Source organism: Oncorhynchus mykiss, chromosome 21, assembly GCF_013265735.2.
Source record: "Oncorhynchus mykiss isolate Arlee chromosome 21, USDA_OmykA_1.1, whole genome shotgun sequence".
In the NCBI taxonomy this organism is placed as follows: Eukaryota; Metazoa; Chordata; class Actinopteri; order Salmoniformes; family Salmonidae; genus Oncorhynchus; species Oncorhynchus mykiss.
In genome coordinates, this window is record NC_048585.1 from 45,791,758 (window position 1) to 45,808,752 (window position 16,995).

Below are 16,995 nucleotides of genomic sequence, written 5' to 3' on the forward strand. Positions count from 1 at the left end.
TGCCACCCCCGTGCTTCACGGTTGGGATGGTGTTCTTGCAAGCCTCCCCCTTTTTCCTCCAAACGGTTCTATTTTTGTTTCATCAGACCAGTGGACATTTCCTAAAAAAGTACGGTCTTTGTCCCCATGTGCAGTTGCAAACCGTAGTATGGCTTTTTTATGGCGGTTTTGAAGCAGTGGCATCTTCCTTGCTGAGTGGCCTTTCAGGTTATGTCAATATAGGACTAGTTTTACTGTGGATATAGATACAGACGAAGCGGTCTTCTGGTCAGGCTCCTTAGACGGGCACATCGCGCACCGCTCCCGAGCATACTACTCGCCAATGTCCAGTCTCTTGACAGCAAGGGAGATGAAATCCGAGCAAGGGTAGCATTCCAGAGAGACATAAGAGACTGTAACGTTCTTTGCTTCACGGAAACATGGCTTACTCGAGACACGCTTTCGGATTCGGTACAGCCAGCTGGTTTCTTCACGCATCACGCCGACAGAAACAAGCATCTTTCTGGTAAGAAGAAGGGCGGGGGTATGCCTTATGATTAACGAGACGTGGTGTGATCATAACAACATACAGGAACTCAAGTCCTTCTGTTCACCTGACTTAGAATTCCTCACAATCAAGTGTTGACCGCATTATCTACCAAGAGAATTCTCTTCGTTTATAATCACAGCCACATATATTCCCCCCCAGGCAGACACATCGATGGCCCTGAACGAACTTCATTTGACTCTATGTAAACTGGAAACCACATATCCTGAGGCTGCATTCATTGTAGCTGGGGATTTTAACAAGGCTAATCTGAAAACAAGACTCCCTAAATTCTATCAGCATATCGATTGTGCAACCAGGGCTGGTAAAACCCTGGATCATTGTTATTCTAACTTCCGCGATGCATATAAGGAAGCTTCTAAAGCCATGACATAATTATATGGAATTTTCCAAGCTGTTTAAAAGCATAGTCAATTTAGTGTATGTTAACATCTGACCCACTGGACTTGTGATACAGTGAATTATAAGTTAAATAATCTGTCTGTAAACAATTGTTGGAAAAATGAATTGTGTCATGCACAAAGTAGATGTCTGAACCGACTTGCCAAAACTATTGTTTGTGAACAAGAAATTTGTGGAGTGGTTGAAAAATGAGGTTTTAATGACTCCAACCTAAGTGTATGTAAACTTCTGACTTGTACGTTGTACACTAGGCTACAGAAACCCCACTAGCCAAAAGGTATCTTGCATGGCGTGAAACTGAATTAAATGGCAACTACACCTCCCCAAATATTGATTTTTAGATTTTTTCCAGACCCCAAAATTGTCTCCTGATATGGTAAAAAAAAAAAAAATTGCAATTGAGAGTGAATACCTGGAAAAACTATGGGAAAATTTTTTTCACACAGTGTGACTTTCCTTCACCGGGCAGAACATTTGGGAAAATGATTGTATACCCACTTCTCTAGGCACCACCAACACACACACACACACACACACACACACACACACACACACACACACAGACAGACAGACAGACAGACAGACAGACAGACAGACAGACAGACAGACAGACAGACAGACAGACAGACAGACAGACAGACAGACAGACAGACAGACAGACAGACAGACAGACAGACAGACAGACAGACAGACAGACAGACAGACAGACAGACAGACAGACAGACAGACAGACAGACAGACAGACAGACAGACAGACAGACAGACAGACAGACAGAAAGAAAGAAAGAAAGAAAGAAAGAAAGAAAGAACAGCAAAACCATGTTAGTGAGGTTTCTGTGCCATGGAGTTCTCAAGCGTCCACACCATACGATCTCTTATGTGAATGGAGTAGATGGTGTCCCCTAAATGCCATTTTCACACAGGCAAGGAAGATGAAGAACACTCCACAGAAGAACACCACAGCCATACAGATGCTGCCCAGGCTGTTGAACCAGAAAGCAAACAGGTATATCTTCCTCTGACAGTACTTCTCTCCACCATTCGTGTCATAGTTCGGGGGATATATGGAGTACACCCACTCACTCCCTTAAGATACAGAGAAAAACAAGGAATAATGTCAGACAATAATAGGTACGGTGCATTCAGAAAGTATTCAGACCCCTTGACTCTTTCCACACTTTGTTACGTTACAGCCTTATTCTAAAATGGATTAAATAAAGCAATTTCCTCATCAATCTACACACAATACTGTAGCACTATTGATCAAATCAAATAACATTTTATTAGTCACATGCACCGAATACAACAGGTGTAGTAGACCTTACAGTGAAATGCTTACTTATGAGCACCTAACCGACAGTGCAGTTTCAGAAAATATGGATAAGAATAAGAGATAAAGGTAACAAGTTAAAGAGGAGAAGAAAAATTAACAATATATACATAGAGGTGCCGGTACAGAGTCAATGTGCGGGGGCACCAGTTAGTTGAGGTAGTATGTACATGTAGGTTGAGTTAATTAAAGTGACTATGCATAGATGACAACAGAGAGTGGCAGTGGTATTGAAGCTGCACAGGAAACAGGAAACGGAAACCAATTGTTACTTACCGTCTTCATGTACTTGATGTGCTGGTAAACAACATGCATGGTAAAGTCTGATTAACTATATATCTTTGTCTGTCGTGACTACATCACAAAGCATTTTGAAACAAATATAGCATAGTGACAAAGCAAAAACAGGTTTTTAGACATTTCTGGAAATGTATTAAATATAAAAACAGAAATACCTTATTTACATACAGTTGAAGTCAGATGTTTACATACACTTAGGTTGGAGTCATTAAAACTTGTTTTTCAACCACTCTGGTTGAAAGGGAGGTGACCAAGAACAAGATGGTCACTGACAGAGCTCCAGAGTTCCTCTGTGGAGCACTCCACCGATCAGGCCTTTATGGTATAGTGGCCAGACGGAAGCCACTCCTTAGTGAAAGGCACATGACAGCCCACTTGGAGTTGGCCTGAATGCCAAGTGTCACGTCTGGAGGAAACCTGGCACCATCCCTACGGTGAAGCATGGTGGTGGCAGCATCATGCGGTGGGGAAGTTTTTCAGCGGCAGGGACTGGGAGACTAGTTAGGATAGACGGAAAGATGAATGTAGCAAAGTACAGAGAGATCCTTGATGAAAACCCACTCCAGAGCGCTCAGGACCTCAGAGTGGGGTGAAGGTTCACCATCCAACAGGACAACGACCCTAAGCACACAGCCAAGACAACGCAGGAGTGGCTTCGGGACAAATCTCTGAATGTCCTTGAGTGGCCCAGCCAGAACTAACTTGACCCTGATCGAACATCTCTGGAGAGACCTGAAAATAGTTGTGCAACGACGCTCCCCATCCACCCTGACAGGGCTTGAGAGGATCTGCACAGAAGAATGGGAGAAACTCTACAAATACAGGTGTGCCAAGCTTGAAGCATCATATCCAAGCAGACTCAAGGCTGTAACTGCTGTCAAAAGTGCTTCAACCAAGTACTGAGTAAATGATCTGAATACATGTAAATGTGATATTTAAGTTTTTTTTTATTTTTAATACATTTGCAAAGATTTCTAAAAATCTGTTTTTGCTTTGTCATTATGGGGTACTGTGTGTAGATTGATGAGGGAAAATAACGATTTAGTCCATTTTAGAATAAGGCTGTAACGTAACATAATGTGGAAATAGTAAAGTAGTCCCCAATGCACTGTATATACAGATTTTGGGAAATAACGCTACTGTTTACTTTGTGACATACTGTGGAGTCTATGTATTGGGAATGACAATGTGAAGTTGGTGGTGCTAGGCTATTCTGCAACTTCCTGTGCTCAAGTGTTCTGGTTGACTGGTTTGTGCACCAAAACTTCAACACATAATTTCTTGTTTCCCCTAGCCTCTCTACATGGCAAATCCTTTCAGTTAGTCTCCCATTGACATTAATGCATGAATGCAAGTGAAAATTTGACTTAAGTGGAAGATAGGATTTGCCCCTATGTGTCTATTGCCACCTCCTTCTCCCTTCCCTCAATCTCCTTTCCTCATCCCTCTTGCTTACCTGTGATGAACCAGCCGAGGTTGAAGAGTTGGAGGAGGAAGATGCAGGAGGAACACAGTAGGCTCAGGAAGCCAGTCTCCAGTGTGTTATTGAGGTAGGCTAGGAGCAGGGAGGCGATGGACGTCAGCCCGATCACCAGCAGGTAGATGGGGATATAAGGCTGTAAGGGGCAGTCATGTAGGTGCATAGCCCCTAAAGGAAGAAAGTGGAGATTGATTATATACACAGTATGTCAGTTTCTCTCAAAGGGTGGTTTTAGGCATCTTGCAGTATCTTATCCACCATCAATGTCATTCTCACAGTAAGGAGTATGGAGAGGAAAGGAAATATGAGGTACACACCTAATCCCACTGCTGACATTAGAAACATCCACAGGATGATATTCAGCACAACTGTAGACAGAGAGATCAAGAGATCACAAACTCGACAACATCCTGAAAACACTGAACATTCGTTTGTTATATGAGAGGTAACTACTGTACCTATTATTGAGATCAGACAGGATGACAGAACGGGAGACCTCTGTGAAGTCTCCATCTTTTGTGAGTCCTTTAAATCTAAAAGGACTAGACACAGGATTGGTCTCTGAACAGTCATTTCAACTTAAATTATTTGATAGATGGTTCCAGGTTCAAAGTTTTATTTACCAAATTGCAGACAGCAAAGACTCCGACATTTAATTATACTAGTTTCAGTTTTTATTCACTACTATACAATGTGCCACCACCAATAAATGATGAATAAGATAAAAACCAGCGTAGATATCGGTTCTTACTTGATTAACTTTATGTCAAATGCTGAAATCATAAATGAATGGTTACCAAATGACGTGGAAATAAACACTGAACTCTAAAATTAGTTGTTGATAAAAGTATACAGTATTCAATACATAAAATATGTTTTATTTTGTGAGTATCTCTTACCTCTCTTTTGTGAAGGAGTGAATCTGTCAAGATTTTTGCTTTTCCGTTACCATGTAGCCTCACAGCTTGTGCCATAATTAGTCAACTTTGAAACTTCTACCATTGAGGTAGGATGTTTTGAAATGCACCCTCAGGGCAAAGCAGAACCATTGCAACACCCCCTAACCACCCCCTAACCACACTCTACAACACAACTCATACCCTGTCACGTCCTGACCTTTTTATGTCTCTATTTTAGTTTGGTCAGGGCGTGAGTTGGGGTGGGCATTCTATGTTTTGGTTCTGTGTGTTATATTTCTAGGTGTTTGGCCTGGTATGGTTCCCAATCAGAGGCAGCTGTCAATCGTTGTCTCTGATTGAGAACCATACTTAGGCAGCCTGTTTTCCCACTATGGGTTGTGGGTAGTTGTTTTCCGTTTCAGTGTTTTCACCATACGGGACTGTTTCGGTTTTCATTTATTCTCTTCTTCTTTTGTATTTAGTGTTCAGTGTATTAAAGGAAATATGAACAAGTACCACGCTGAGCTTTGTTCTACTCCTTCTTCCTCAGACGAACATCGTTACATACCCTGCATAGAGAATTATTCTTAGCAGCCATTTCCTTTGCATTTTCTCTTTTCAAAGACTAACATTGCAAAAGCCAGAGTTACCAGAGTTACATTAATGAACAGAACACTAGTTTGTAATCTTTAAGGCAGGATGTTTGAAAATAGTCCCCAAGACACCACTTGATCGTTGCAACACTTCAAATGAGTGTATCCCAATGATAATGCATATAGTATGTACTGTATATTTCTGATTGAACTCAATGGGGAAGATGTTGTTTGATTTTATTAGCATACCAATGTGTTGATTTACAGTATATGACAAATAGACTGGATGGTTCAGCAACAAGGCAAGTCAAAAATCCTTTAGTCAAAAAAATCTCAAAACACCCCAAGAATTACTCCTGAGATCACTCCTGTCCAGGCAGCCCGTAAACATTGTCAGCTTGTATGACATTTATGTTGCCATACATTCCTCACAGCCTGCCAAGGTACTAACGTCCCCTCACCGCCACAGCACTCCCATAGTTTGGAGTGTTTACAGCACACACGTCCCATAACATCTTCAGCAGCACTCACAGAAAGCAACACTGAAACTATCATCACAGACATCAAATTGCTGAAAGAACTTGATAATCCATGCGGACAGTGTCACTGAACTTGCAATGTCCAATATGATAGAGGTAGAGAATGTAAACAGTTTTGTCACAGTATGTTTTGCTCCCGTAGGTCTGATCATAGTTGGGTGGATATACACTCTAGGTCATCCCATTACCTGTAGACAAAGAGAAAAAAATGATAATACTGAATTATTAATGATGGCTTAAGGAGGACCATGCAAGAATGGCTGGCTCCTACAGACATAGGAGCCAGCCATTCTTGCATGGTCCTCCTTAAGTCATCAGAGTATCCTGCCTTGGCACATCGCGCTGTTAAGACACTGATGCCCTTTGCAACCACGTACCTATGTGAGAGTGGATTCTCGCCCCTCACTAGCATGAAAACTAAATACAGGCACAGACTGTGTGTGAAAAATGATTTAAGACTGGGACTCTCTCCAATACAACCCAACATCGCAGAGTTATGTGCATCCTTTCAAGCACACCCTTCTCATTAACCTGTGGTGAGTTATTCACAATTTTCAATGACCAAATCAGGTTTTATATCTAAGATGGTTAAATAAAGAGCAAAATGATTGATTTGTAATTCTAAAGTGGCTTCTGATTAAATAACATTTTCACAGGATGATACACTCTAGGTCATCCCATTACCTCTAGTCAAAGAGAAAAAAATGATAATACTGAATTATTAATGATGACTTAAGGAGGACCATGCAAGAATGGCTGGTTCCTATGTCTGTAGGAGCCAGCCATTCTTGCATATGAACTCTGTATGTAAAAGCATTACATGATCGCTGCCCATATCATTGCATAGTGCAGAAAATACACGAGAGTTCAAGGGCCTTGCTTTAACAAAGTTAGCAATTTTCACTGTAGTGTCCAAAACGTCTTTCAAGCTGTCAGGCATTCCCTTGGAGGCAAGAGCCTCTCAGTGGATGCTGCAGTGCACCCAAGTGGTGTCGGGAGCAACTGCTTGCACGCACGTTACCACTCCACTATGTCTCCCATCATGGCTTTTGCACCATCAGTACAGATACCAACATGATCAGCAGCTACGTTTGGCTTCATACAGACAGTGGAATTCCCGCGAAAGAGTGACGATTAATGTGATTGGATGTTACTTACTGTATTTGTCTAGGATACCTGTATTTGACATTGTGTTGTTATTTCGCTGAACACTAGCTTCTTATGGCTGGGGGCAGTATTGAGTAGCTTGGATGAATAAGGTGCCCAGAGTAAACTGCCTGCTACTCAGTCCCAGTTGCTAATATAGGCATATATTATTATATTTGGATAGACAACACTCTGAAGTTTCTAAAACTGTTTGAATGATGTCTGTGAGTATAATAGAACTCATATGACAGGAAAAAAACAGAGAAAAACTCCAACCAGGAAGTGGGAAATCTGTGGTTGGTTGTTTTTCAACTCATTCCCAATTGAAGATACAGTGGGATATTGGTCATGTTGCACTTCCTAAGGCTTCCACTAGATGTCAACAGTCTTTAGAACCTTGTTTGATGCTTCTACTGTGAAGTGGAGTCGAACAAGTCAGAGGTCTGCCAGAGAGCCACGAGCTGGCCACGCTCGTTCACGTGAGAGCAAGCTCTGTTCCATTGCATTTCTACAGACAAAGGAATTCTCCGGTTGGAACATTATTGAAGATTTATGTTAAAAACATCCTAAAGATTTATTCTATACTTTGTTTGACATGTTACTATGGACTAACAGTACCATGCAGTTATATCTAACAAGTAATCTAACAATTTCACAACAACAAAGGAATGAATAACAATATGTGGCATAAGGCAAGATGCAGTAGATGGTATAGAGTACAGTGAATATATATGAGATGAGTAATGTAGGGTATGTAAACATTATATTAAGTGGCATTGTTTAAAGTGACTAGTGATACATTTATTACATCCAATTTTTTATTATTAAGGTGGCTAGAGATTTGAGTCAGTATGTTGGCAGCAGCCACTCAATGTTAATGATCGCTTTTTAACAGTCTGATGGCCTTGAGATAGAAGATGTTTTTCAGTCTCTCGGTCCCATCTTTGATGCACCTGTATTGACCTCGCCCTCTGGATGATAGCAGGGTGAACAGGCAGTGGCTCGGATGGTTGTTGTCCTTGATGATCTTTTAAGCCTTCCGGTGACATCGGGTGGTGTAGGTGTCCTGGAGGGAAGGTAGTTTGCGTTGATGCGTTGTGCAGACCTCACTACCCTCTGGAGAGCCTTACGGTTGTGGGTGTAGCAGTTGCCGTACCAGGCGGTGATAAAAGTTTGTGAGTGTTTTTGGTGACAAGCCACATTTCTTCAGCCTCCTGAGGTTGAAGTGGCGCTGTCTGTGTGGGTAGACCATTTCAATTTGTCCATGATGTGTACGCCGAGGAATTTAAAACTTTCCACCTTCCCACTACTGTCCTGTCGATGTGGATAAGGGGGTGCTCACTCTGCTGTTTCCTGAAGTCCACGTCATCTCCTTTGTTTTGTTAACGTTGAGTTTGAAGTTATTTTCCTGACACCACACTCCGAGGGCCCTCACCTCCTCCCTGTAGGCCGTCCCATTGTGGGGCCCCAGTGTTGAGGATCCACGGGGTGGAGATGTTGTTTCCTACCCTCACCACCCGGGGGCGTCCCGTCAGAAAGTCCAGGACCCAGTTGCACAGGGTGGGGTAATGATGAGTTTGGAGGGTACTATGGTGTAAAATGCTGAGCTGTAGCCAATGAACAGCATTCTTACATAGGTATTCCTCTTGTCCAGATGGGTTAGGGCAGTGTGCAGTGTGATTGTGATTGCGTCGCCTGTGGACCTTTTGGGGTGGTAAGCAAATTGGAGTGGGTCTAGTGTGCCAGATAGGGTGGAGGTGATATGATCCTTGACTAGTCTCTCAAAGCACTTCATGATGACGGAAGTGAGTGCTAAGGGGCGATAGTCGTTTAGCTCAGTTACCTTAGCTTTCTTGGGAACAGGAACAATGTTGGAAGCATGTGGGAACAGCAGACTGGGATAATTTTTGATTGAACATGTCCGTCAATATGTCCGTCAACACACCAGCCAGCTGGTCTGCGCATGCTCTGAGGACCTGGCTAGGGATGCCGTCTGGGCCGGCAGCCTTGCGAGGGTTAACACGTTTAGATGTTTTACTCACGTTGGCTGCGGTGAAGGAGAATCCGCAGGTTTTGGTAGCGGGCCGTGTCGGTGGCACTGTATTGTCCTCAAAGCGAGCAAAGAAGTTGTTTAGTTTGTCTCGGAGCAAGACATCGGGGTCCCCGATGGGGCTGGTTTTCTTTTTGTAGTCTGTGATTGACTGTAGACTTTTGTATATTGTATATTTAATATATTTAAACCCAGTGATTTTGAAAGGCTTCTAACTGTCTTGGTAATTTGAATGGCGTTTGATTTAGCATGGACTTTGCACTTTTGGGATTATTCAATTGATTCCCTTGTACAAGGCAACTCAATCAGTGCAGCTCAAATATTTGAAAGGAGTTTATGTATTTTAAGCCAGGTTGGGGACACCAAAATATTATGTGTCAAATAAGACAGCTCATATAGATAGGCCTTGTGCAGCTCAGACTAATTAAAGCACTGTTTTTGTCAAATCATACAGATAAGAAGTATCCTGTGATGTTATCGGTGAATAGGGCATATCGAAAGCATTGAATGAAAGAAAATAGCTGTACAAAGAGTTCAAATGGAGTAACATTTAAACTGAACAAGGTTCGTCTGGGATTCTCAAGTAGCTGAATCTTTCACTTTCATTTTGATCTCAGGGGTTGTAAGGCTCCCAGTCCAACACATAACAGTAAGCCTGATATGTTTGTTAGTCAATGATTACGTAGAGCTATCCATAGAGATATATAATGAATTAACAATATACCTTAGGCATGGAAATGCAACAGTTACCCAGAAGGTAAGAACCGGTAATAATGTGGCTCTGATAGACCTGTATCACTGACTAATTGTCATGTATTGTCATGTTGTGTCTTTCTGTCCTTTCCTTTCACCCTGTCTCCCTCTGCTGGTCGTATTAGGTTACCTTTTCTCCCCCGCTTTCCCCCAGCTGTTCCTTGTCTCCTCTTGACTACCTCGTCACCCCTTCTCCCACCTGTTCCCCTTTTCCCTCTGATTAGTCCCCTATATCTCTCTCTGTTTTTGTTCCTGTCCTTGTCGGATTCTTGTTTGTTGTGTTTCATGCCTGAGCCAGACTATCGTCATGTTTGCTGTAACCTTGTCCTGTCCTGTCGGAATCTGCCGGTCTATCTGAGCCTACCTTTGTTTGGTTATTAAAGAAGCTCTGTTTAAGTTAGTTCGCTTTTGGGTCCTCATTCACTCACCGTAACACTAATTGTGATACAAAAACAGTTTTGTCCTGCAGATTAAACTGAATCACTGATACAATCATATACCTACACCAGACTAGGATCATAACATGAAACACAGGCACATTATTCACAATTTGAATATTTTCTTTAATACATTTAATAACGTTTAAAAATAGTTTAAAATTCAGCTAATGAGAATGAATGCAACAACATTTCTCATACAGAAACACAGTAATGTATAATAACAGTTAAAACCAATAATTCGTTATTCAATTGATAACTGGATTCCATTGGTTTTCTCTCGTTTGTTTAGTAAACATTATACACCCTCTCCTCCCCTCTCCTCCTCTCCAAAAAGATCTTCCTCCGCTCCGCTCCTCTCTTCTCCCCTCTCCTCTACTGCCCTCTACTCTCCCTTCCTCCTCCTCCTGTCTTGTACTGTTGTCTCCTCTCCTCCCCTCCTCTCATCCTCTCCCTCATGATCTGTTGTCATCAGGGTCCCTCTTGCCCAGTATAAAGGCACAGACAAGCATACAGCATCCCCCCAGCAGCAGAAGGCCCAGCACAACGTAAGCTAGAGTGGTGGTCCAGAAGGCAAACAGGTACAGGGTCTTGTTGCAGTAGGGGTCCTCAGTCAGTGTCTGGTTGAAATTGGGCTGATAGATGGAGTAGATCCACACGTTACCTAGACAGGTAGAGAGAGAGCGATATATATATATATATATATATATATATATAGAGAGAGAGAGAGCGAGAGAGCAAGTGGGAGAGAGAGCGAGAGTGCAAGAGAGAGAGAGTGAGAGCGAGAAAGAGAAAGAGAAAGAGAGAGGCCTTTGGTATGAAGTTGAAAAGACAGTCATTTTGTCAAGTAAATGTTTCCTAACAGAGTGTAAAACTCACACAAGTCTGTTATTTTCGCAAGTCTTTCACTGTCACAGCTTGAGATACTGTAACGTTGTATTTTTGGTGGGAATCAGTTAGTTCTTGGAAGAGTTTAAAAGTGTGCTGGAACACTTCCTCCTCTCTCTCTCTTCCTATTCTCTCTCTCTCACACACACACACACACACACACACACACACACACACACACACACACACACACACCGTGTTCTTTCTCTATCCTACCACATCGTCTTTCTCTCTCCCACGGTCTCTCAGACTCACCGCTGATGAACCAGCAGAAGAGGAAGAGGGAGGCCAGGGTGCTCCAGGTGGTGCAGAGGTGGTTTAGGAGGTTGGGGGCCATGTCATCTGAGTCCTGGGCACATGGTAGGCAGGAGAGCAGGGCTAGGGCCAGGCCGGAGGCCCCCATTACCACCAGGTAAATGGGGATGTAGTGCTGCCGGGGGCAGTCATACAGGTACACTGCACCTATAAAGTAATACATAGGGGTAGGAGAGTTTGGGATAGTCAGTTGCAGCAAGAGGGGGTTGCAAAGTGTACAACAATGGTAAGGAAGGTGTATTATAAAAGTTTTACTTCAGCTACTCACCTATGGTGATCTGAGCGATAGGAATGACACACGCAAGTAGTTTTGAGATACCTGGGGGAGAGAGAAGATAGAGGTTCAGATTTGTGCCCTAAACCCAATCTACATATTTTAGCTACATTTTCCCTTTGACTTAAAGTGGTAATCTGCAGCTACTACATACATTTTTGGACCTATATATTAATGATATGTACCCATTGATTATTAAATAATATAACTTAGAAATGTCTCATGAGCTTAGTTCAACTGTCATCCTCAGAACCCAAAATATAAGCTTGTTTGAATTTTACTCCAATGTTTGTATATAAAGTAAATGTAAATCGATAGCATGGATGGTCAGTCCTTGCATCCATAGCCATGTCTATGAATTATGCGATAGTGGTTACATTTCTGCAGCCCCATCCTTCAGCTGTTTACCAAGAGCTATGTTACTGTTTCAACTGCGGAAGGGCGCTTTAAGTGGAAGTTAGGATTAGACCCTAAATGCACCATTCAATTGATCTGAGCAACTCTTAAGTGATGCAATCGGACGTATTTCATTACACCTGATATGGTTGGTTTGGAAGGGTGACGCATGTGTTGCAGCAGATTTCCCCTCTCCATCTTGTGCGACACAGTTAGGCCTACAGAGGGCGATAGAGAGCCATGACACAAACATGACATAGGACGCTGTATTAATTCAGTGGTGTGCAACGCTTGGAACATTGGAGATAGAAATGTAATGTATAGCTCTCACAATTCTCAATTAGCCACAACAGAGATAATAGATAAGAGATGATAGGTAATGATTTCAGTTGTAAACATACACTGCCGTCCAAAAGTTTGGGGTCACTTAGAAATGTCCTTGTTTTTTAAAGAAAAGCACAATTTTGTCCATTAAAATAACATCAACTTGAGCAGAAATACAGTGTAGACATTGTTAATCTTGTAAATGACTATTGTAGCTGGAAACAAGCGATTTTTTATGGAATATCTACATAGGCACACAGAGGCCTGTTATCATCAACCATCCTTCCTGTGCTCCAATGGCACGTTGTGTTAGCTAATCCAAGCTGATCATTTTAAAAGTCTAATTGATCATTAGAAAACCTTTTTGAAATTATGTTAGCACAGCTGACAACTTTTGTGCTGATTTAAGAAGCAATGCAACTGGCCTTTAGACTAGTTGAGTATCTGGAGCGTCAGCATTTGTGGGTTCGATTACCATCTCAAAATGTTCAGAAACAAAGAACTTTCTTCCGAAAGTCGTCGGTCTATTCTTGTTCTGAGAAATGAAAGCTATTCCATGTGAGAAATTGCCAAAAAACTGAAGATCTCATACAAACCTGTGTATTACTCCCTTCACAGAACAGCGCAAACGGACTCTAACCAGAATAGAAAAAGGAGTGGGAGGCCCCGGTACACAACTGAGCAAGAGGACAAGTACATTAGAGTGTCTAGTTTGAGAAACAGACGCCTCACAAGTCCTCAACTGGCAGCTTCAATAATATAGTGCCTGCAAAACACCAGCGTTAACGTGAACAGTGAAGAGGCGACTCAGGAATGCTGACCTTCTAGGCAGAGTTGCAAATAAAAAGCCATATCTCAGACCGGCAAATAAAAATAAAAGATTAAGATGGGCAAAAGAAAACAGACACTGGACAGAGGACCTCTTGCACCCAAAGTGTACATGCAGTACAAGTCAAAAGTTTGGACACACCTACTCATTCAAGGGTTTTATTTATTTTTACTATTTTCTACATTGTAGAATAATAGTGAAGACATCAAAACTATGAAATTACACATATGGAATCATGTAGTAACCAAAAAAGTGTTAAACAAATCAAAAAATATTTTATGTTTGAGATTCCTCAAAGTAGCCACCCTTGATGAAAGATTTGCACACTCTTTGCATTTTCTCAACCAGCTTCATGAGGTAATCACCTGGAATGCATTTCAATTAACAGGTGTGACTTAATGGAATAGTGGAATTTATTTCCTTCTTAATGCGTTTGAGCCAATCAGTTGTGTTGTGACAAGGTAGGGGTGGTATACAGAAGATAGCCCTATTTGGTAAAAGGCAGCTCAAATAAGCAAAGAGAAACGACAGTCCATCATTACTTTAAGACATGAAGGTCAGTCAATCCGTAAAATTTCAAGAACTTTGAAAGTTTCTTCTAGTGCAGTCACAAAAACCAATTAGCGCTATGATGAAACTGGCTCTTATGATGACCGCCACAGGAAAGGAAGAGCCAGAGTTACTTCTGATGCAGAGGATAAGTTCATTAGAGTTACCAGTTATTAGAGAAACCACTACTAAAGGACACCAATAAGAAGAAGAGACTTGCTTGGGCCAAGAAACACGAGCAATGGACATTAGACCGGTGGAAATCTGTCCTTTGGTCTGATGCGTCTAAATTGAAATTTTTGGTTCCAACTGCCGTGTCTTTGGAAGACGCAGAGTAGGTGAACAAATTATCTTTGCATGTGTGGTTCCCACCGTGAAGCATGGAGGAGGAGGTGTGATGGTGTTGGGGTGCTTTGCTGGTGACACTGTCTGTGATTTATTTAGAATTCAAGGCATATTTAACCAGCATGGCTACCACAGCATTCTGCAGCGATATGCCATCCCATCTGGTTTGCGCATAGTGGGACTATCATTTGTTTTTCAACAGGACAATGACCCAATACACCTCCAGGCTATGTAAGGGCTATTTGATCAAGAAGGAGAGTGATGGAGTGCTGCATCAGATGACCTGGCCTCCACAATCACCCGACCTCAATCCAATTGAGATGGTTTGGGATGAGTTGGACTGCAGAGGGAAGGAAAAGCAGTCAACAAGTGCTCAGCAAATATGGGAACTCATTCAATACTGTTGGAAAAGCATTCTAGGTAATGCTGGCTGAGAGAATGCCAAGAGTGTGCAAAGCTGTCATAAAGGCAAAGTGTGGCTACTTTGAAGAATTTCAAATATAAAATATGTTTTGATTTGTTTAACACTTTTTTGGTTCCATATGTGTTGTTTCAAAGTGTTGATGTCTTCACAATTATTCTACAATGTTGAAAATATTAAAAATAAAGAAAATCCTTGAATGAGTAGGTGTGTCCAAACTTTTGACTGTTTGTGATGTTGAGATATGATGTTATATACCATTCATACACAAACTTAAAGTGCATTCGGAAAGTATTCAGACCCCTTCCCTTTTTCCACAATCTGTTTCATTACAGCCTTATTCTAAAATTGATTAAATAAAACCTTTTTCTCATCAATCTCCACACATAATGACAAATCAAAAAGAGGTTTTTAGAAATGTTTGCAAATTTATTAAAAACTAAAAACAGAAATAACATATTCACATACAGATTCAGACTCTTTGCTATGAGACTCGAAATTGAGCTCATGTGCATCCTGTTTCCATTGATTATCCTTGAGATGTTTCTATAACTTAATTGGAGTCCACCTGTGGTAAATCCAATTGATTGGACATGATTTGGAAAGGCACATGCCTGTCTATATAAGGTCCCACAGTTGACTGTGCATGTCAGAGCAAAAACCAAGCCATGAGGTCGAAGGAATTGTCCGTAGAGCTCCGAGATAAGATTGGCAAGCATCACGTTGGGAGGAAACCTGGCACCTTCCCTACGGTGAAGCATGGTGGTGGCAGCATTGTGCTGTGGGGATGATTTTCAGCGTCAGGGACTGGGAGACTAGTCAGGATCGAGGGAAATATGAACTGAGAGAGATCAGAGAGATCCTTGATGAAAACCTCCTCATGAGCGCTCAGGACCTTAGACTGGGGCGAATGTTCACCTTCCATCTGGACAACGACCTTAAGCACACAGCCAAAACAACGCAGGAGTGGCTTTGGGACAGGTCTCTGAATGTCCTTGAGTGGCCCAGCCAGAGCCTGGACTTGAACCCAATCGAACATCTTGAGACCTGAAAATAGGTGTGCAGCGACGCTCCCCATCTAACCTGACAGAGCTTGAGAAGATCTGCAGAGAAGAATTGGAAAAACTCCCCAAATACAGGTGTGCCAAGCTTGTAGCGTCATAACCAAGAAGACTCAAGGCTGTAATCGCTGCCAAAGGTGCTTCAACAAAGTACTGAGTAAAGGATCTGAATACTTATGTAAATGTAATATTTCAGTTTTTGCCTTGTCATTATGTGGTATTGTCTGTGGATTAGAGGGGGGATAATTATTTAATCAATTTTAGAACAAGGCTGTAATTTAACAAAATGTAGAAAAAGTCAAGAGGTCTTAATACTTTCTGAATGCACTGTATATCTACCATGAAAAGTTGACACAAACATCAATCACACAATCAACAATCCCATAACTATACACATTTTATTTTCTTAGCTTTGCAATGTCACCTCTCGTTGTGTTTTCATACAACGTTTTATGTTTGGTTGAAGTTACATTAAATAGTGAAGTAACCTGACCTGTCACACTTGTTCACGTTAGCATTTTGTTAGTCCATCACAGACTATATTTTTTTCAATAAAACACAGTAGGACAGTTCTACATTACAATTAATAATATTTATCTAATACTATGTAATTTAATCATATTAAGTTAATACCAATAACCAAGAACCTATGCAGACAATTGATAACCAGTAATGATCAGCCTCTTATTCTTTCGTCTACTCTATGTCCAATGAACGCATCCATGGATTGTCGGCAATAGAATGTAGGCTATGATAAAAAAAGATCAATTCAAAACCTTTACAGAATTTGGCAAAACATGTCAAATGTATTTGATTGCGATATGGTAAACTTACCTTGGTTGTGCGTGTGTCAGTGAAGTAAACACTACTACTGAGAGATCTGCGCTTGGGGAAAGTCAGAAAATAATACCATTTCACCATTTCTCATTAACTGACGGAGCCACCGCTCTCGACAGCGCATGCTCTTGCGGTCCCACGTCTGGTGCTGCGGGCGACTGAAAGCAGCCAAGATCACAAGCTACTGTTGGCTACCTTATCGAAACGGTACGGGCGACTGACAATTTACAATGTTACAGTAAGGCAGCACAACTTCATTTGAATAGATTGGCAACCATTT

General features: G+C 41.7%; 2 protein-coding genes and 1 long non-coding RNA gene across 3 annotated transcripts; all 3 read right to left on the reverse strand.

Annotated features, from left to right (window-relative positions):
- Positions 1 to 1,680: 1,680 nt before the first annotated feature.
- LOC118942789 (transmembrane protein 272-like) lies at positions 1,681 to 5,113 on the reverse strand. Its single transcript, XM_036956496.1, has 5 exons — positions 4,959 to 5,113; positions 4,518 to 4,601; positions 4,377 to 4,427; positions 4,036 to 4,227; positions 1,681 to 2,035 (listed from the first exon to the last, which is right to left on the reverse strand). The coding sequence occupies exons 2-5, from the start codon at positions 4,570 to 4,572 to the stop codon at positions 1,800 to 1,802; spliced, it is 534 nt and encodes a 177-aa protein (XP_036812391.1). The 5' UTR covers positions 4,573 to 4,601; positions 4,959 to 5,113; the 3' UTR covers positions 1,681 to 1,799.
- Positions 5,114 to 10,931: 5,818 nt separating this feature from the next.
- On the reverse strand, positions 10,932 to 11,842 carry LOC118942807 (transmembrane protein 272-like). The gene is made up of 2 exons (XM_036956517.1): positions 11,620 to 11,842; positions 10,932 to 11,140 (listed from the first exon to the last, which is right to left on the reverse strand). Exons 1-2 carry the CDS (start codon positions 11,840 to 11,842, stop codon positions 10,932 to 10,934), a joined length of 432 nt encoding a protein of 143 aa, XP_036812412.1.
- A 102-nt stretch (positions 11,843 to 11,944) lies between these two features.
- LOC118942790 lies at positions 11,945 to 16,792 on the reverse strand. Its single transcript, XR_005038441.1, has 3 exons — positions 16,713 to 16,792; positions 12,490 to 12,567; positions 11,945 to 11,998 (listed from the first exon to the last, which is right to left on the reverse strand). It is a non-coding gene; the product is annotated as an uncharacterized LOC118942790 (long non-coding RNA).
- Positions 16,793 to 16,995: the final 203 nt, after the last annotated feature.